Raw genomic sequence first — 22330 nt, forward strand, 5'->3', positions numbered from 1 at the left:
ATATGCCAATAGATTAGAAAATTATACATACAAAGTTTCAGGCCAATCCGATAATGTTAACACGTGCCTCATTGAGGTCAAAGTTAGGAAAACAGCGATTTTTCAGAAAAAAATTTAGTGTTTCGTCAGTAAAAGTGAAACCATTTATGCCCCGAAAGATAGAACAAAAATTAAAATTCACCATATACCTTGTAACCACCCTAATGTGTCTATGTTTCACCCTCTACACTAATTCTATGTATTCTATGCGTGTCCACTATTCATCGTAACTGATTCAGCTATATGTTATACATTACGGCCACCAGAGGTTTGCGTCTCCGATTTTAGGTACACCCTGTTCTGTAGCTAGTTCTTTAACCACTGCCGCTAGAAACGTAAACGTATACCGTGTAAAAAAAACACGGCTAATAATTCAAGAACAAGAAAAAACTATGAACTATAGTTGAGCTTTATACGCCATAATAGATGAAGAGCTGGGGTGGAAAATGTGAAAGATTTTAACAAAGACCCATTTTTTCAGACTGGGTTCTACTATAGTTATGGAAACTATTGTTAGTCACCGCTCTCAGTACCTTGAAAATTAGCTCGATGAAGCCCACGAAGTTGCAAAATTAGTGGCAAAATGAAACTGTTTCAGAAAAGCTGAGCATTGGCACAAGCTGCAGAAATATAACATAAAACAGGAACTTCATGGTCAATAAGTAGCGGGACGAGTACAAGAGGCCATATTAAAAATGTTAAAAAGTTTGTCTGAAAACTCTTTCTTCCACACAAGGCTGAGTTTCAGTAATAGAAGGTACGAGTATGTATGGAGACCGTGGGTACTGCTACAGCTCGCGGTGCAAGAAGAAATATCCTTTTGGACCATAAATAGGTGCTGACCGCGAATGTCCCGCTATTTTACCGTCGGACCATGAAATTCTTTTTTTTATATTATATCTCCTCGGCTTGTGCCAATGCTCATAAATAAAAAATAAATAAAAAACGTCATGCTCCAGTGTATTGTATACTCAGAATTGAGCCAATACTTTTATAAAGGCCGTCGGCATACTTAATCTACATAGGTATGTATATAAACTTGGTTCTGGTTTTCGAGATATTTTTTACCTGAAAGTGCTAAGAACACATTTTCCGCTTTATTCATTACGCTTCGTCAGGAAAACTTCTTTTTATTACAAATCAAATAGAAGGCTACCTTTGCGATTTGAAATATTGTTTTTTAAACTGTATTAAGTTTGTAACATTTTCTTCATACAAAATTTATTTTACAAATTTAAGGTCTGCTTTTAATAACAGCAGATAGGCGGCCTCAGCAAACCTTGCACGTTCGAAATTAAATTATGATAAACTAATAAAACCAAACATTTAATATAAAAGGAAATTTATCGACTATTCCATCTGCTACACAACTCCAAACTCATTATAAAAAAGTGTACCCCCAGCGATCAAGGACGTAAAGTACTTAGGATTTACTCTAGCTCTCTTATTTCTTAAGTATGACCGGAATGGCAAGGGGATCGAAAAGTTGTTTTCAAATTTCTATCTACTTCTATTTAGAAAAAAACAAATTTACAAACATAAGCGAAACTGCAAAAAATGAGAACTAACATTATCCCAAATCCCAAGGAAATTTCTTGTTCTGTTATCCATTGGGTAGGTACTATATGTTTACATACAGCATATGGGCTGAATAGAATATGACATTGAAGAAGCCGCAGCAGCACTAAATTCAATTTTTTTCTTCGAAATTTCCAAACAAATGCACCGTAAATTAAGAAAGTTATGCATAAATAGATATATGTACATATGTATGTGTGTATACATATTTCAATGGGCATAACTTAAAGCGGATATACTCGTACATAGAACGCTTTGCCGAGAGCTCCGACTTTGACAATGTCAAAAATATCTCAAACTTTTTCTTTGGGATATGTTCTGTGTGTCAAGGTCATATTTAAATCATACACTTAAGTCATTTATCAAAGGCAAAGGATTCTTTGTATATTCGGCATTACATTCATTAAGAAAGAAAGATTGATGTATACATGCATTGGAGCTAGGAGCTTACCTAATGGCATCAATCATCTGTAGACCCATATTTACACAATTGGCAGCATGTTGTGGCCTCGAAATGGGCAGTCCTGACACACAATAATAACAGTCACCAAGAATTTTAATGCGCAAACATTGGTTTTCCTGTGAATGGACAAAAAATATAAAATTAGCATTGAAACCCATAATCTAAGTATTAGCAAATGCATATTAGAGCGGACCGCTTTGTAGGGGACCAAAAAAAGGAATACTGCAGTCTTTGGCCGATTTAAACCCAGCGAATACCCAATTTTGTACGGAAAGCTTAAGGAACTACCTGACTTATGAGTGTGATGATACAAAAAGTAATTTAGTTTTTTGAAACTTTTGTTATATTGCGTTTGCTTCCATATTTGTAAATTAATTGCCAAAAAGCTGAAGATTGCAAGCTTTACGCTGTAACTTCATTTATGTAAACATTAAGCTGGGTTGATTTGCATGGACGAAAGTTAACCCATATCGCGCCATCGATTTTTCGATAGGTTTTGGGCTCAGGAAAAAAAGTTCCACTAAGCATACCCAAAAAAATAATTTTCGAGCCTGCAAAATTTGAGTTTTTTGACTTTTTTTCTTTGATTTATAAGGTTTTTTTCATGACCTACTTAAAAAATTTTCATTTGATTTTAAATTTTTCATGTATAGCCTGTCCGACTCAGAAATTGTCCGTTAAAAACTTTGGCAATAACAGTTTTTTGAAAAAAAAAAAAAAAAAAAAATGGGGTTTTGAGGAGTGTTTTGGTGAAAAAATTAATTTTTTCGCCATTTTTTTAAGGGTTTCTTCAGAAACGTGCAAAAGTGTTGCCGATGAAAACGAATTTGTCTCATAGTTCCTATCCCACTTAAAATTATGCGATAAAAACGTTGGCATTAACAGTTTTAAAAACAAATTTTTTTTTGGTTTTTGGGACTTGTTTTGGTCGAAATCAATTTTTTTCATTTTCAAGGCTCCAAATCATTTTTTATGTATATGTTTCCGTTAGACCCACCAATAAGTATACCAAAATGATCAGGGGACGAGCTGAGTTGATTTAGCCATGTCCGTCTGTGCGCCCGTCTGTCCGTTTGTTTGAACGCAAACTAGTCCCTCAATTTTTGAGATATTTTGATGAAAACCAAAAAAAAAAATTTTTTTAAAACTGTTAATGCCAACGTTTTTATCGCATAATTTTATGTGTGATAGGAACTATGAGACAAATTCGTTTTCATCGGCAACACTTTTGCACGTTTCTGAAGAAACCCTTAAAAAAAATGGCGAAAAAATTAATTTTTTCACCAAAACACTCCTCAAAACCTAAAAAATATTTTTTTTTTTTTCAAAAAACTGTTATCGCCAAAGTTTTCAGCGGACAATTTCTGAGTCGGACAGGGTATACATGAAAATTTTAAAATCAAATGAAAATTTTTTAAGTAGGTCATGAAAAAACCTTAAAAATCAAAGAAAAAAGGAAAAAAACTCAAATTTTGCAGGCTCGAAAATTATTTTTTTTGGGGTATGCTTAGTGGAACTTTTTTTCCTGAGCCCAAACCTATCGAAAAATCGATATTTTTTTATTTCTAATTATTTGGAATCCAAATCTATAAATAAAGTTTTAGTTGTAAAGATGGAGCTTCGGGCTATTAGCGAGCTTTGGGGAATTTTGGTCGTAGTGCTTTTGTTTAGCTATATTTTATTAAAATAATTTGCTAAAATAAACGATTGTGAGCACAAAAATAAATCTATTTGTACTATGGCACCATGATACAAAAAAGAAGGTAGTTCCACTCAAAATTTTTTGACGTATTTGGAGATTTTTGAACAATGTTTATTGTTTTACCAGAAGCGTTGCCATACCGTTACTTTTTAAGGCAAAATTGTGGTTTTTCGGGATGGAAATTTCCTTTAGGATGAAAACGCAATGGTCATCTGAGACAATAATAATATGCTTTAGCACGATTTATGTGCATACATATCGTTTGAGAGTACAGTAAAACTTGCAATGTTATTGAAAAATAATGGATAATGACTCATATCTTTATGGCAGTTTGATCCCTACCCAGAAAAAAATACACGAAAAATCCTGTTGTTCCAGCATGACGCTATTATCATGCCCCTACAGTGGATATTTCTCAAGGCATGTTGAGAAAAAGTGTACCTCCGAAGTCTGCACATCTATGTCAATCCTAAAAGGGCACAGAGTGCGTATAGGCGGGGCTGCCCCACGGTGACCCCTGGTAAAACGGGCAAAAACACTCTCATAACTAGTGGCTAGCCTGCAAAGCTGCAGGGTAATGTTCTCCATAAAAAATGGCTTAACAATTCCCACCAAAAGCGCAACGCTTGAATCATACAATAAATAAAAGAAAAAAAATTGCGGTGTCGGTTTATAAGGACCTCCTTTGAGCAAACAATTGACAAATATGCATGTTTTGTCAAAATGTTCTGAGCAAACGTACGGACACTTAAGAGGACTGTATTCCCTTGCATTGCATTCTTCCATCCATGTTTCTTTCACCACAACAATTTTCGGGAGCTCGAAAAACTTATTAAAAACCTTCTTTTCTAGGCTAATATTTCGCAAAGGCTATTTTTTTTTTCTTTTTTATTTAAAATAACTATGAAAGTAATTTAGTCGTATTGTTAATATGAAATCCATCAAAATTAGAAAAATTCTTATAATTTTTCCATATGGTAGCTTGTTTTTGGTGAAATTGTCATTGTCCCCGCAAAAGTCAAGTGGCTAACGTCACACTAAATGGAACTACCTCCATTTTTTGTATCATGCTATGGCACTATTGTGAATATTTGCACTGCAATACCGGCAGTTGCTCTCATACGCCATATGGCACCCTGTAAGTTTTAATTGATTGATAGAACAGCTGATTTATGTTGATATTTGATAAGAGACTTTTAGATTGGTTGCGCAAGATGCGCACGGGTACGGTTCGTGTATATGAAATGACAAGCATGGTGAAGATAATTATTAGTTTGATAACAACTGTTCTTTCAAAAAAGCAGCTCAAGTAGTACTGCCTTGTGTTGAAAAAAAGGAAATGTATGTATGTAAGTTGATTCAGATAAGTTTTTTATTTTATTATAATTATTATACCTACCCCGGCAATTTGATCGAAACGTCCAAAGAGATCATTTAAAGTCTTCACTAAATCACTCGCTGAAAGCTGCTCCGACAGTGGAGTAAAGTTGACAATGTCCGCATATAAAATTGAAACATTATTGTGGCGTTGCACGTGGAGCTCGTGAAAACGTGTGGCTGATGTAGTGGCCTGACCACCGGCTCGTTGACAGGCATCAGCCATTTTTAGCATTATGCTACGCTTCACCTATAGTTAAGGATGATACAATAAAATATTTTCATACATATGTATGTGTAATATACTTAATAGACTGTTTCTTCCATAAAAAACTTTCTCTTAATAAAGCAGATCTGGAAATAGATGTCTTGATAACAAAACCACGGTATTCACAAAAAAAGTTATAAATCTGCCAAAAAGAACTTTTCTCTATGATTTCTGTATCTTATTTTCGATTTTTATACTCAGTTGAGCAGAGCTCACAGAGTATATTAAGTTTGATTGGATAACGGTTGGTTGTACATATATAAAGGAATCGAGATAGATATAGACTTCCATATATCAAAATAATCAGAATCGAAAAAAAATTTGATTGAGCCATGTCCGTCCGTCCGTCCGTCCGTTAACACGATAACTTGAGTAAATTTTGAGGTATCTTGATGAAATTTGGTATGTAGGTTCCTGAGCACTCATCTCAGATCACTATTTAAAATGAACGATATCGGACTATAACCACGACCACTTTTTCGATATCGAAAATTGAGAAAAACCGAAAAAGTGCGATAATTCATTACAAAAGACAGATAAAGCGACGAAACTTGGTAGATGGGTTGAACTTATGACGCAGAGTAGAAAATTAGTAAAATTTTGGACAATGGGCGTGGCACCGCCCACTTTTAAAAGAAGGTTATTTAAAACTTTTTCAAGCAGTAATTTGGCAGTCGTTGAAGATATCATGATGAAATTTGGCAGGAACGTTACTCCTATTACTGTATGTACGCTTAATAAAAATTAGCAAAATCGGAGAAGGACCACGCCCACTTAAAAAAAAAAAATTTTTTAGAGTAAAATTTTAACAAAAAATTTAATATCTTTACAGTATATAAGTAAATTATGTCAACATTCAACTCCAGTAATGACATGGTGCAACAAAATACAAAAATAAAAGAAAATTTCAAAATGGGCGTGGCTCCGCCCTTTTTCATTTAATTTGTCTAGGATACTTTTAACGCCATAAGTCGAACAAAAATTAACAAATCCTTTTGAAATTTGGTGGGTGCATAGATTTTATGACGCTAACTGTTTTCTGTGAAAATGGGCGAAATCGGTTGATGCCACGCCCAGTTTTTATACACAGTCGTTCGTATGTCCTTCCGCATGGCCGTTAAACGATAACTTGAGCAAAAATCGACATATCTTTAATGAACTTAGTTCACGTGCTTACTTGAACTCACTTTATCTTGGTATGAAAAATGAACGAAATCCGACTATGACCACGCCCACTTTTTCGATATCGAAAATTACGAAAAATGAAAAAAATGCCATAATTCTATACCAAATACGAAAAAAGGAATGAAACATGGTAAGGTAATTGGATTGTTTTATATACGCGAAATATAACTTTAGAAAAAACTTTATAAAATGGTTGTAACACCTACCATATTAAGTAGAAGAAAATGAAAAAGTTCTGCAGGGCGAAATAAAAACCCTTAAAATCTTGGCAGATATTAAATATATAAATAAATTAGCGGTATCCAACAGATGATGTTCTGGGTCACCCTGGTCCACATTTTGGTCGATATCTGGAAAACGCCTTCACATATACAACTACCACCACTCCCTTTTAAAACTCTCATTAATACCTTTAATTTGATACCCATATCGTACAAACAAAGTCTAGAGTCACCCCTGGCCCACCTTTATTGCGATACCTCGAAAAGGCGTCCACCTATAGAACTAAGGCCCTCTCCCTTTTAAAATACTCATTAACTCCTTTCGTTTGATACCCATATTGCACAAACAAATTCTAGAGTCACCCCTGGTCCACCTTTATGGCGATATCTCGAAAAGGCGTCCACCTATAGAACTAAGCCCCACGCCCTTTTAAAATACTCATTAACACCTTTCATTTGATACCCATATCGTACAAACATATTCTAAAGTCACCCCTGGTCCAACTTTATGGCGATATCTCGAAAAGGCGAACACCTATAGAACGAAGGCCCACTCCCTTTTAAAAATACTCATTAGCACCTTTCATTTGATACCCATATCGTACAAACAAAGTCTAGAGTCACCCCTGGTCCACCTTTATTGCGATACCTCGAAAAGGCGTCCACCTATAGAACTAAGGATTACTCCCTTTTAAAATACTCATTAACACCTTTCGTTTGATACCCATATTGTACAAACAAATTCTAGGGTCACCCCTGGTCCACCTTTATGGCGATATCTCGAAACGGCGTCCACCTATGGAACTAATGATTACTCCCTTTTAGAATACTTATTAACACCTTTCATTTGAGGCCCATATCGTACAAACACATTCTAGAGTCACCCCTGGTCCACCTTTATGGCGATATTTCGAAACGGCATCCACCTATAGAACTAAGGCCCACTCCCTTTTAAAATACTCATTAACACCATTCGTTTGATGCCCATATTGTACAAACAAATTCTAGGGTCACCCCTGGTCCACCTTTGTGGCAATATCTCGAAACGGCGTCCACCTATGGAACTAAGGATTACTCCCTTTTAAAATACTCATTAACACCTTTCATTTGATACCCATATCGTACAAACGCATTCTAGAGTCAACCCTGATCCACCTTTATGGCTATATCCCTAAATGGCGTCCACCTATAGAACTATGGCCCACTCCCTCATAAAATACTCATTAGTGCCTTTCATTTGATACACATGTCATATAAACACATTCCAGGGTTTCCCTCGGTTCATTTTCCTACATGGTTATTTTCCCTTATGTTGTCACCATTAGCTCTCAACTGAGTATGTAAGGTTCGGTTACACCCGAACTTAACCTTCCTTACTTGTTATGTTTGCAATGTGTAAGGACACCAGAGTGATGTTTGAAACTATTCTTATTCTATTGAAAGGCAGTTTGAATAAAGGTGTCAGCCGCAGAAAAATGCTGATAAAGGCTAAGTTTGGCTAATTCTTCGGACTGAAAGTACTCTAATTAAATATGTTTACAACAAAAAATCATTAATTGCAAGCAAAGTTGGGGATAGTGCACTAAATGTTAATTGTATTAAACTTTCATTAGCATTGGCTTTAAGCAGTAATTTTATTATCTATACGAAGTGATGGCGAAGCGAATGCAGAAGACTCTGAAGTCAAAAAAGTTCTTATTGCTTTCGATTAACTGACATTTTGTTGGACAAGGCGTTGTATGGAAAATAATCAATAAGAAGCAATCAGCTGTTGGGATAGCAACACCTGGTACTGAATTCGCCATGCACTCAGCTCAGTGAAAGTAAATAAAATCATAGGACGTTTTCTATGGTCCACTAAAATGAGTGCAGAAAAATTATTGCGCACTAAGTTCAAGCAAAAAAAAATATTTTTTTTCCTTTTTTTCAATTTTAATGAAACATTTTTCAGCTTCACTAACACAACAGTTGACTGAGGCTGGGCCCGTGTGGTGTTATACGATCACGGTTGAAAAACCAATTTCACTCAAATGATAAATATAAATCCGCCAAACTAACTGTAAAAATTATTGCAAATTATGGATCTAATGAGTATGCGTAGCCACTAGTTTCCAAAGGTCCTTAATACGATTCACCATTTCAGAGCTATTGTGATTTAAAAAACCAAGGCACAATATACAACCTCTGAAGGGAATTTATGTCGAGCTTCTCTTCCAATTAGCTTCGTTATTTCGAATTGCTGGAATGGGATCAACATGTTTTACGCCGACCCCGAACGGCATTTGCAAGGCAGATGAATTTTTACTGTGAAGCACGGCAGAAATACACTCGGTATGTTTGCCACATCACTGCCGAGGGGCGAACCCGCTTAGAAAAACTTGTTTCTAATTGAAAAAAAAAACTTGTTTTTATTTTGTTGATGTTGCTTTGCCCGGGAATTGAACCCAAGACCCCAGCACGCTACCACCACACCACGGTGGTCGCGGTATACAAGTCTTAGGAAAAATTTCAAGACATTTTTTATATCCTCTAAAAAATATGTTTTGAGCATTTCTTTATCGTCTGGATGCCGTGTTTAAGGAGCATTCATATTTACGTTAATTTGACTTACCTCTGCTGCGATGTAGGCTGGAATGACGCTTAACAACAATTGTTCTTGCTGCTCTCGTTCACATTCCAGCTTAACGCGCTGCTCGATGCCTGTACGTGTGCCGTCCACCGTTCGATTGTGTGCCGCATCTGACATGATGCGATAATAAAGCCCCGAAACGGACGCCGAGGCCAACATAATAATTTCGCCAAATAGCTACATATAACAAATAATAGATATAAGTCGAAACCAATACAAAATAGTTAAAATGGGTCAATCTGCATAAATCTGTTTTATTTTAGAAAGTAAATACTTATAAAGCTAAAGTTAAAAAAAAAAAACTATTCGTCCGAATTTTTTTCATCCCGAATAAACAATGAAAACAAAAAAATAAATAGCTAAAATTAATAGTCCGGAATTTACTGTTATATGCTTATACCAATCTCACACCGAGAGTTAATGAAATAATTAGTGAAGATGTACATTAGGCTCTAATTGAACTCAATTCCCTTTACAAAATAAAAATTCTTAGTTATTTCATTATTTCTTTATTTTTCCGGATTTTATTGTCAAAGTTATAATTGACAATCAAAAATAAATTATATTCTATAATTATTGAAAAAAAAGAGAAAAGCACAGAAATGCAAAATAGTATTTCTCCAGAGCTTGCAGCATATGATATTTTTATTTTTTAATATACAAAATTTTTCTTAAAAACGTAATATTTTTTAGGACTGCTGACGGATGTCCGTTAATCAAATAAGTGGCTCTGTGGGAAAATTTTAAATTTATTATTTCATTGAAATAAATAAAGATTCGATGAAGCCTTAAGATTTAAATTTTCCCTAAACATTTCTATAAAGATAATACATTTTTTTAAAAATCTGTTTAAAGCTATCGGTGAAATTCGGTTCTGAAAAAATAGCGTTCGATAAACAGCTTCCATGTTAGGCAGCTGGAATAGGAACTGGTTAATAATACCTTTCAATTGCTATGCAATACCACAACTTTTAATATCTGAGTTTTTGTTGTTGTTGTTTTTTTTGTAGTAAACTTGCAGTGTGCATTACCGAATATCTACAGTACTCAAAAATCATTTTTTAGGTGTTTTTTATGACCAGATTTAGGAACCAATTATTAGGATTTAAAGTAGAATAAAGAAAAAATGCCACCTGCAAATGAAACACCCTATTGTACAGCGTAGTTCATATAAGTAGTAAATATGTATGCATATCGGTAAAAGTATTGTAAAAATTCGAAAAAGGGCAAATGCAGCTGTATTTATTCGGGTGGGTGTAACTTGTGTGAAGTACTTATGGTAAAGTTCAATTGAAATTCACTTTTAGACCACACGTCCACACGTACAGCTTCTGCATGTGCAATGTAAATATGTATATAAAATGTATTATGCATGGCTGTTATTCAGTGCCACGCAACATTGAGCGCTGCTTTTATCCACATGACAGAAGTTCAATGAATGTTTTTTTATTTAAAATTTGAGTCAGTTGTGAATGTTTCATGATGATTGCATCTTCAGTTTTGCCCATTGTTTTGCCACTTAGTGTTGGTGTTCGAATAGTTCTCGTAAATTAATTAAATAAAATCCAATTATAATGAAATGAGCTTGTTTTGTTTAAACAATGCATAGGTGTGTAAGCATTCGGGTGTCAATGATTTCCGAACAGGGTATTTAAACTGATTACTTTGGTACATGTTTTAATTCAAGCCGGAAATCGGTTGAACACTTTTTGGACGTGACGAAAGATTAGGTTTTGACTGGCCGGTCTTTAAAGACCTCACTAGAATTAGTTCGTCCATTGTACTCGCAATACAAGATAAAGATTGAAGATAAAATGAACTTTGGGATACTTGGGATTAAAATTGAATAAATTCGTCCAAAACGGAAAGTATGTTAGAAAAACATTGAAAAAAAGAAGAAATAAAAAATACAAATAATATACCGGAAATTTTCGTTCTGAAATTTCCAGACGCATAGCGACAACCTTAAAACATACCTACATATAATGGGTATATTAGGGTGTGTCGATTTGTATTGACGAAAGTTAACCGATATCGCGCCATCGATTTTTCCGATAGGATTTGGGCTCAGGAAAAAAAGTTCCACTACGTATACCCAAAAAAATTATTTTCGAGCCTGCGAAATTTAATTTTTTTGACTTTTTTTCGACTTTGATTTTTAATGTTTTTTCATGACCTACTAAAAAAATGTTGATATGTTTTTTTTCAAAAAACTGTTATCGCCAACGTTTTTAGCAGACATTTTTGGGTCGGACAGGGTATACATAAAAATTTTACAATGCGTAGTGGAATTTTTTTCCTGGGCACAAATCCTATCGAAAAAGCGATGGCGCGATATCGGTTAATAAATCGACCCAGTCTAATATACATATATAGATAGCTTGTCGTAAAGGTCAATGTGAATGCAGCAGATGTTAACAATCACAGGCGAGTTAGTTTCGTATGTCAGGATATGTTTACTCCAGTATATAGTCCTAAGTTATTTTTTATTTTAATTCCAATTCACACACGTTTTGTTTATCCAGTAAGTAAAGGACAATAAGTCGTTATATAAAAAATAATAAATACCTCAGAAGAGAATTTAGGCCGAGCTTCTTTTTCAATTCGCGGCGTGCCCTTTTTCATTTTCCCTACCTTTTTTACGCAGACTCCGAACGGCAGATGAGAAGCTCTTCATTGCAGAAATACATACATTCAGAAAGTTTGCTAAATCACTGCCGAGGGGCGACCCCGCTTAGAAAAACTTTTTTCTAATTGAAAAAAAAAATTTTTTTTTTTCTAAATTCTTGATGTTGCTATGCCCAGGACATGAACCCAGGATCTTCGATGTGGTAGGCGGAGCACGCTACCACCCCACCACGGCGGCTGTCTATCGTCCTAAATATCGGCATATGTAATAACAATTTCAGGGGAAATCAACATCCAACACTTACGCCAATCGAAAATGGGTCGATTCTTTTTTGTTATTCTCATTTTTATATATAAAAGGCAATTACGTATACGCCATGTATGTGTCACAAATGTCTTCTTTGTTTGGATCTTTGTCTATTTGATTGATTACTATGTAGATATTGACATCTTGAAATACGATTGGTAAACATTAGTTAGTGAAACAGGATTCGCCGCTTATAGGTGAGGTTGACAACTGGGTTTGGAGAAGCTATAAGCTGAAGGGTTGCGCTACACAGCCCCTTGAATCTGGTATTTTAGTCGCCTCTTACGACAGGCATACCTACCGCGGGAATATTCTGACCCCCTAACCCGCTGGGGTTATTTGTGATATTTGTGGTCATCTCAAATATCTTTAGCTTTAGAAATAAAGGTCCATACTTTTCCCCTTGCCTCATCAGATCTTTCTACGATGAAAGTACGCTCCAAATAGAACGCGATGTTACGACTGATAAACGGATTGAACAACGATTTATCGAAAAAGTTATATGAAACTCAAAAAAATGTAACTCATATTTTTGTTTGTCTTGGCTTCAGGAATACGTGAGCACAGTATTTAAATGTAATTTTGGATTACTCTATGCATAGCACATTGGATTCAATTTAAATTCCCCTGAAACACATTTGAGTGAGTGACCAGAAACTAAATATGGAAGTGGCAGTTTTAATAGTCAGTAACACAAAACCAATTCCTTTTGTTTTAGAGACATGTCAACGTTAGTTTCGTGATTACTTTCAGAGTATTTCTCGATAATTTCGGTGATTTTACGCGATTTTTGTTTGTGATTTTTCGATATTACTTACTAAGGTTGAATTGGCCGGACAATAAAGATAGCATATAGACTGACTTTTTTTTTTTTATAGACTGAATATGTCCACAGTGTCATTGTATTTTGTATTACGCATTCCATATGAATTCTAACCCTTCATTTAGATGTTCTTAATCGTTTTGACATAGTTTAGCTATGTATATTTCAACATTCGAATAATCGAATAGCAGTCGTCGACAGCGTGCAATTATTCGAATAATCGACTATGTTCGAATCAAATAATCGAACTTTTAAAATGGAATATTAGAGCATTTGAAAACCCGTTTAATAGAAAATCACAAGCTCTAAAATGTATATATGAACTTAAACAATAAGACTAGAAAAAGGTAAATCATTTAATCTACTTACCAAAGGCAAATTGGGTGTATAATTTTCGCTCGTTGCGACGCGATATATAACATGAACAGCCGTCATAAAAACTGCCAGAACCACAGATACTGGCCAGGATATAGGCAGCATTGTGTGTATGCCCTATACAAAACAAAGTCAACTATTTAAAAAAAATCTATTTTAGAATGCGTCACAGACATTTTTTGTATATTGTGGTTGCCTATGCACAAGTAATTACTTATTAAAACCCTTAATTCTACTGGCAATATTATAACCGCCATATAACGTTACCGAAAATCCCATTGCCATATTTTGTTCAAATACGTAACAGAATAAAATTAAAAATGAATCCTTCGGGAAGACAATTTTAGGGATCTTTTGAACGCGAATATCTGAAAACGCCCACAAGCAATTTATTGTGATTTAATGCCGCCATTACAATGCCAAAAAAAAGGCGTATGCAAGTTTTCAAAGTTAAATTTTAATATGACTGGACTTGGAACATTCACTGAGTTTAATGCACACAAACTTAGGTCCAGTTTTCCAATGCGCGTTAAAACTCCAGTTTAAGTTGAGTACAGTTTGGTCATTTGTCACTTTTCTCGTTTACATACAATTTTATTGCTCTCATCAGTTTAAGCGGCAAAAGTGACAGGGTTAAACTCTAATTAAGTTAAGCTGCAGCTTATTCTTACGTAAACGTAAAAATTATACGAATTTTTTCAAAATGGCAGTGTTTGCAATTTATGAAAACTTATTTGTTTTCAGTCATTTTCGATTAAAATATATATATGTGGATATAAAAAAAAAAGAAATAAAAATATTCAAAAGAGTGCCCCGAGTGTGTACAACAATTAGAAATGCATAGCCAAGTGTAATTGCAGATTGAGCAAGGGAAGTTGTATTCGTGATCCCTATACGGTCCAGTCTATTTTCATAATTGAGGGGATATTTGGAATAATGGTATAAGTCGAGTTACACCGTTTTTGCATAAATCAACTAAATAAAAAGAGCACGATCACATACATATACCATATTAATCTTAGAAAATAATAGTGATATTTAAACAAAGATATTAGCTTCATTTATGGAAAAACGGTATAACTCTCTAATAAAATTTTGCAGTAGTGAAGCATCTAAATGGTATGAAAATATATTCAATGTCGTAGACCAGAAAGAACTGAAAAATAAAAGAATTGAAGTGGTTTCAAAAACGACTAAGCAGACAGAGAATTCCATTGTTAAAATAAAAAAAAGGTTAAAAATGATAAAAGTAATAAAAAAAAGATTGCTAAAAATAACAAAAAGAAATAACAAATAGTTATAAGCATTTCTAAATAATAGAATATAATGTATTTAACAATGGTTATTAATGTATCTACTATTTTGTTTTATAAAGTATCTCAATCAAAATATTTGATATTCGATCTATGGAATAATGGTATAACTAAAAAAAAAAAGAAATCATCCATTTTCTAATAAAATTACGTATATATAAAATTTATTACTTTTTCTTATCAAAGAATTATACGATCTAAAATCTTACCAAGTAGGATTATTATAAATTTATTTTTACCTGTATTGTTAAGTTTTTTCACTTTTCTCAAAAGGTTGATTTTTGAGTTATACCGTTATTCCAGACATCCCCTCAATTGTGAGCGGAGCAGTCACGTCCTATACTATATTATACTAATTGTGTGCATATCAAACTTGGACGAGTATAAAACTGGTATATTTGTGATCAAAAGCTAACATTTTCCATCTTGCCGTACATCCACAACCTGCGAGCACTTACCAGTTGCATTTACTTGATTAGATTCGCTTGCGATTTCTACTGCATGTGAGATTTTTTAGGGCTATTTGTTATGACAGTAGAGAGCATACATAGACACACACACACATATAAGTACACTAGTGTAATACTTACAAGGAAAACAGCAAATAGCGGTAATGGTGCCAATTTTTCACCCGTAATTGCTGCAATCGTTCCCAACGAGAAAGTAGTCACAATAGCAAATGCCAAAGCAGCAGCAGGTGAGCTCAAAACTGCAGGAAACTGAAGCGCCGTCAAAATGCACGCAGATATTATGGCAGCTAGCGCTAATAGACATGTCTGTAGTAAACTCTGTAAAATGACACGATACAATTTGTTAAGTATTGTGAGAGAATGTGTACCTACTCACACACAAATGAGCGAGAAAATTTTTTTAATCAGGGTAAGCAATTTTTAAAATACTTTATACTAAATGGAAAACCTCTCAATTTACTACTGTGTTTTTTAATTTTATTCAGTTTTAATTTACACCTGATTTGAACAATAAGTCTAAAATCTTAAGTTTGTTTAAAACCAAACAAAAGGTTTCAAGTAGAAACTTGTATACACGCAAGGTTTAAAAACGAGCCCCAGGAGATTAATCTTGAAGCCGAAAATTTAAAAATGAAAAATCTTTTGAGAAAAGTGCTGCTAGTAATAGATTCCTATTTATACCATTTCGTTATAGTATATATGGACTGTTATGATATGTTTTAGCCCACACTACTGATATCCGGAGCACGTCGATTCGAATCCATGATCAACTAGAAGACTTCTCTGGTCTAAAATTTATACGCATTTATGCGCACCTATTTTCAGGAAGACTGATATAATCTTAGCTTTCGAGGGTCATAAAAATACATACATATATAGTACAAAAAAGTTTCACATATTGGCTAAAAATTTTAAACGTGTACATGATATTTCTTTTAAATGGTATGTTAAATCATTTAAACATCGACCTATCCTAATAAAAATATCGTAAATTAAAAGTTTTGTTAACAGGACGTATCTCAGACATTCTGTTAATATTCTGTCCGTATCTCAACGAAGTCGTTAATAAAGACGTACTAATACAGTTTTCAAATAAATTGCTTCGCTGCCAAAAATTCGATTAGTCTAGGATAAATTTGGGATGAGTCGTAAAGGAGTATACGACTAATGCCAGTTTTGATTTCTTAGTATGCGTTGAACTGACCTTTTTTGTTTGAGCATGTTCATTTATACCCGAACGAGAACGATAATTGATTCCCTTTGTACCCATATGGGAACACGTAGCCTCTTTTCCTATCAAAAAGTGTTAAATACATCTAAGTAAACAAATTATTAAATCGCCAACTCATTCCGAGAGATATGGGTCGACGAAAATGCAACATATGGTCCAAGTCATTTAGGTTCGGTATAGGGCTCCGCATTTTTTTTAATAATACGAATCAATCACCTATAATCTTTTCTATATTACTCATTTTACATTTTCCGTTTTTTAATAGCTTTTAAAATGGGCTACATAAATAAATAAAAATAAATGTAAGGCGCGATAACCTCCGAAGAGATCTAAGGCCGAGCTTCTCTTCCAATTTGCGTCGTGCTCCTCTTGATTTTTCCCTACAAATTGGCCGGACGGGACCTACATGTTTTATGCCGACTCCGAACGGCATCTGCAAGGCAGATGAGTTTTCACTGAGAGCTTTTCATGGCAGAAATACAATCGGAGCGCTTGCCAGACACTGCCGAGGGGCGACCCCGCTTAGAAAAATTTCTTCTAATTGAAAAATCGTATTTCTAAAATTTTGATGTTGCTTTGCCCGGGAGTTGAACCCAGGGCATACGGTGTGATAGGCGGAGCACGCTACCATCACACCACGGTGGCCGCCAAATGGGCTACATACATTATTGAATAATCGCAACTGTACGCAAAAGGGTGCCCCAATGTAGTAAAAACAGATCAGTCGGAGACTACTCTCTTTAGGGATTAATCTAACGATTTTTTGCAGGGTTAGTTATAGTTACACACATATGTACATACATATATATGTATGCATGAATACACCAATACTAAAAACAGAGTAAAATTCATTTTGCGAAAATCTAATTCAAAAGAAGCGGGTGCCAGCAACTTAATTTTGAACGATGATTGTTGGTAATCCCGACAATAAATCGACAAAGTGTAGTGATTTGCTTTGTATGTACGTATACATGTATGCATTGATAAAAATATGTATGTACATACATACACATGTGAGACTTACTTGGTCGTAAATGACACCAATAATTATAGAGACTATACACGCCACCAATGATATCAGTAGGCCGGATTTAAAAAGAGACTTTCGCAGTCGTTGACGATACCGGGTGTACAAATCGTCCAAATGAATGTTCTCAGCTGCAATGAGATAAGAAAAAAGGACAACTCGTTAGCCTCCATACATTAGTATATAAACTTTTCATATTTACATATGTAAGTAAATATATTTAGTTGTTAGGGTGTATAATAAAATGGAATAAATTAAAGAAAACTTTAGTGGCTTACAGTACCCTTTTTATATAATAGCGCAATAGATTAAGATTTTTCTCTTTCGTTTGCTTTCTGTGGAACAGCTTTATTTGGCTTAAAACTGTAGGCTATGCCAATGCCGTCATGCCAGTGACTGATTAGGGTTGCAAATTTTAAGGTAAGGCCGCTCTAGGACAAAGTCCGGCGAGAATATAAAAATAAATTTGCGCTTCCAAATATACAACATATTTTTTTAATCATCCTCGTATTTACCTTTTGTTTCCTCGTTAATTATTAAATGTACACTAACCTAACAAAATTCGTTTGTACCGAAAATGGAAATTAAATAAAAGGCCCTTGTTTTCTATCGCCTTTAAGATTTTTGCTTGCTTGGATAAAACTTTCAAATTAAAAACAAAAAAAAAAAAAACTAGCGAACAGAAAAAAATTCAAAGCGATAGGAAAAAAAGCATTTTTATTGCATACTTCATTTATTTTTCTTTCTATGTAGTCTTCCTCCTTGTTAATGCCAAGATTTTCTTTTAGAGCATCCCTAATGAAACTTTGAGGAAAATAAATTTGTAGAACATTTTAAGCCTCTAGCTACCTCTTGAATGCTGTTTTATTTCAAGTTTCTAAAAACAGGAGCCAATATTAGCCTATCATGAGAGAGATAACCGGTGAAAATGTTCTACAAAATTATATCTCGTAAAATGTTAGTTTTTATACCACAACTGTGTATTTCGAGCCAATATGCCCATTCGCCGTCTTTCCATTTATTTGAAAACAACTCTGAAAAAATATTGCAAATTTCAGAAAAATAGAACAAAGAAATTCCTCCAATGAAATTTCACCAATTTCATCAGCCGGAAAAGCCGGCATACCTTAATTTTCTAATGAGGAATACAAAGACCTCTTTATGATGAGTTACCGTTACACATTTTTTTTTTTTTCGTATGCAAGATGTATGTTTTGGTTTTATTAAGTAACAAATTTGAGCTTGAACTTTTCTCCAAAATTAAATCCCTTTCAACGGACACTCTAATGCAAATATGAAACCACGCATCGCATGTAAACAATAATGTTTGTTATTGATTTTCATTTTAGTCATTTACTAAAATAAGCATAGGCCTGGTAGGCAGCACGTGCTTAAAGTACATTTCATATACCAACGGTTTTGCAATTTTAATATTTTATTAATATCGATTGTCCGATGTATCGTTAACATTGTTTAAAGGACTTAAAATGCGAATATAAATATGTACATGCATACATATATATCATGTGTTCCTTCTTCAGGGCTGATTTTAATGTGTATTTTACAAAAAAAAGCTTTACGAGCGCCGAATCCAACGAAAATCGATAAAAGGTCATTACTATTTTTTGTTGGGTAAGGTTCTTTTTTATAGGTCATAATTTTCGATTAACTGCCGAAAAAATTTAAAAGAATAAGAGTAGATACATACATGTGAGTATGTGTAATAGAGTTTCATCAATATTTAAAAAAAACGGGTAATGAAAGGAAATGTCGTTTTGTTCTTTATCAAGATTCACACTCATAGTTACGTATACGCCCTGTCATTCATTTATATTCTTACAAGAGTGGTGACTGATATAGAATAAGGCGCGCAGTTCTTGAAATATACAGACTACGGGCCTGAATCCAGAACTATATAAGTAACAGATAGATGCAGAAAGCTTAAGCATAAGGAAGAAGACGAACGAACTAAAAATTGTAGCATACATACAAAATTTGAGGCAACGACATGGCTTTGAACAATAAATATCATAATTGTACGGTTTCATTACAGTATTTGTAATCTTTTGACATTATTGCACACTAAAATAAAAGAATACAAAACAATGTGTGGCTATTCGCAGCATAAAAATTCCCTTTATCTGCAATGTCATTCACAATACTCATCATTTTCACGTTTTACAGCAGCAAATTTTTATTCTTCGGCGCCAGCGTTTTCAAAATTTAATTTGTTATTGTTGTTTTTCTGCAATTATTTTATGTGTGATACTTTTGTTTTTGACATCTGTTGTTAGCTGTAACATTACATCTTTTATTAGTGGCGTGTGAATTCTTTAAAAATGGAAAGAGTTGCGGACATTTTATTTTTCATATTTAGAATTTATATGATTAACATACATACTTATATGATTAACGGAGTATGGACCTATGCAGTAATAATATTGTAGCGAATTTAGGGAAACTGCGCTTATTTTACACCTTCTACTAACGTTCGTATCGCTAAACTGTTGAATAAATAACTCTAATATTCAATAGTACAAAATGGCCTTTATTAAACAACTTCACAATAACATTCATACTTCACAACCAATAGCTTGCTTAAATCATACTGATTGGTCGTGCCTCAGCTGGTGCTGCTTTTATAGTCTTAGGTTTCCTCGTTGGCATATTTCTAGGCGTTTCTGTTTCTAGAATTTACTACCTGTTTATCAGCTATAACTACAGATGTACGATTACAGCTTCTCGCATAGCCATATGCGCGTGTATATGTGAGTGATACTTCCACCGATGATTGCCTACTTTTGGGAGTATCTCAGATATATGCATGTGTTTGTGCGTTTCCGCTGCTTGTATGGATATATGTGTAGACATAATGATTGATTTGTTTATGTGCATGCAAGTCACTGCTTAGTATAGGCTTAGAGATGATGGTATCCCTTAGTGGTGCTAATATTCGTCATAATATATTTATAATTAGAATAACGACTTTTATAAAACTTGTTTATAGCAACTCAACTTTTTACACCTCAGTCCCAAAACGATGGTGGTGTTTCTAAACGATATATAAGAAGTTTTCAATCCGATGTTACGCCCATTTTTGCTCGTTTTATCCCGTTGTTTAAAACACCATACAAATAATTCGCATTTAGTAACAAGCACATTGCTGACTTTTGCCACATAAGGACAAAATCAATCACTTCACTTCCGTGTTAATCTAATAAAATGCTCCATCTTGATCATCCTTTGCCAATTATGTTTATCTTGTCATTCTCGTAAGAAAAATTTAAAACTAAAACATTGTTGTTGAAAACCCGATTATGAAACCTAAATTAGAAGATAATTGAGTTATATGTTCGTGTATATATGTATATATGTTAGTACATCCATATGTACGTATGTATGTATAGTTAAAAGAAGAAACACACTTTTGTTGTAGGTTGCTAAATATAATTGGGTATTGCAGGCATGCTTAACCAACGAAACGATATCATTTCGTTATTAACGTTAAGATCGTCAAATTAACGAAATGATTTCGTTTCGTTTTCTGCCATATCAAAACGAAATCAAATCGTTTATGTTGATTATTAATTTCAAACTATGCTGGCAAAGCTGATTGATGGCGGAGTCATTAAAGGTGAAAGCATTATCCAAGCTGATTGCAACTTTTCTCATGAATTTTGACAGTACGAACATTTCTCAGAGTATTTTTGACATTACCACCAACGAATTACACAAACAAATTACATAGAGTTTGTGTGTGTATGTGCGCTCGTTGTTGCCACCTTACGGCTTCACCATGGCTATAGCATTGCCAGCACAATTCAAACATAAAGTATCACGTTTTCGTTAACGTTTTTAACGTTAACGAAAGCTTTTCGTTTCGGTTAAAAACGAGATACAATTTATCTTGATAATTTCTTTATCGATAATATTTCGAAGTGTTTCAACGGAAACGGTGGAAATTTTTTGATAAACGATTAGCTTAACGTTAAGGTGCATCCCTGTGGTATTGTGTTTAATGGGATGGATCTGGTAGGCCAGCAAAGCTGAAGTTTTTAATTAAAAACTATTTTTGCGAAAATGGATATAAGATCATATCTACATGTGCACACACATACATACATATATACATACACATGCATATGTATGTTTACTTGCATGCACTTAAGCTGAACTCTCGTGGAGACTTCAACATACTTTAGATGTGTCGCATTGAATCTTTAAGTTTTGTTGTTTTTAAGCCCACGGCTGCATTCCAAGTGCTTTCTATTGGCAGTCAAAGCAAAACTGCAGCATACCCCGCAAGAAAAAAAATTAACAATCGCTCAAAATACAAAGTTACAACAAGCTGAAAACCAGTAAAACTGCTTAAAATATAATTATAAATAAAATCTTGAAACTTCTCACCATTCCTGTGCATGGAACTTGCGATTTCCAGCAAAAACGGTATGTTTTATCATAAAAATATATGTATAAACAAAAATTATAGATCATAAGTTTTTTTTTCGACAGATTCGAAATCATTTTAAGGCATTTAAAATTTATTTAAAAAATGTAACGAAAAAATACACACATCGTTCTCTTGGCATAAATAGGTTCAAACATCGTGAATTCATACAAGTGGCGAATGTTTGATAAAAACGTTCACAATAGTAAACAGCCTGTTTAATCCCTGTTCGATTACTTAAAACATT

At 34.1% G+C, this 22330-nt stretch overlaps 1 protein-coding gene across 5 annotated transcripts in view; it reads right to left on the reverse strand.

Annotated features, from left to right (window-relative positions):
- Positions 1–22330, reverse strand: part of Ac76E (adenylate cyclase type 2 Ac76E) — a 79097-nt gene that overhangs the window by 30975 nt on the left and 25792 nt on the right. For all 5 annotated transcript variants that reach the window (XM_067788228.1, XM_067788231.1, XM_067788227.1 and 2 more), the window contains 6 exons: positions 17634–17767; positions 15499–15696; positions 13590–13712; positions 9445–9639; positions 5182–5409; positions 2069–2196 (listed from right to left, as the gene is read on the reverse strand). In XM_067788228.1, coding sequence (XP_067644329.1) covers positions 2069–2196; positions 5182–5409; positions 9445–9639; positions 13590–13712; positions 15499–15696; positions 17634–17767 — 1006 coding nt within the window. The remainder of the gene's footprint in view (positions 1–2068; positions 2197–5181; positions 5410–9444; positions 9640–13589; positions 13713–15498; positions 15697–17633; positions 17768–22330) is intronic.

The sequence above is a fragment of the Eurosta solidaginis genome, chromosome 5 (genome assembly GCF_040869045.1).
Source record: "Eurosta solidaginis isolate ZX-2024a chromosome 5, ASM4086904v1, whole genome shotgun sequence".
Lineage (NCBI taxonomy): Eukaryota > Metazoa > Arthropoda > Insecta > Diptera > Tephritidae > Eurosta > Eurosta solidaginis.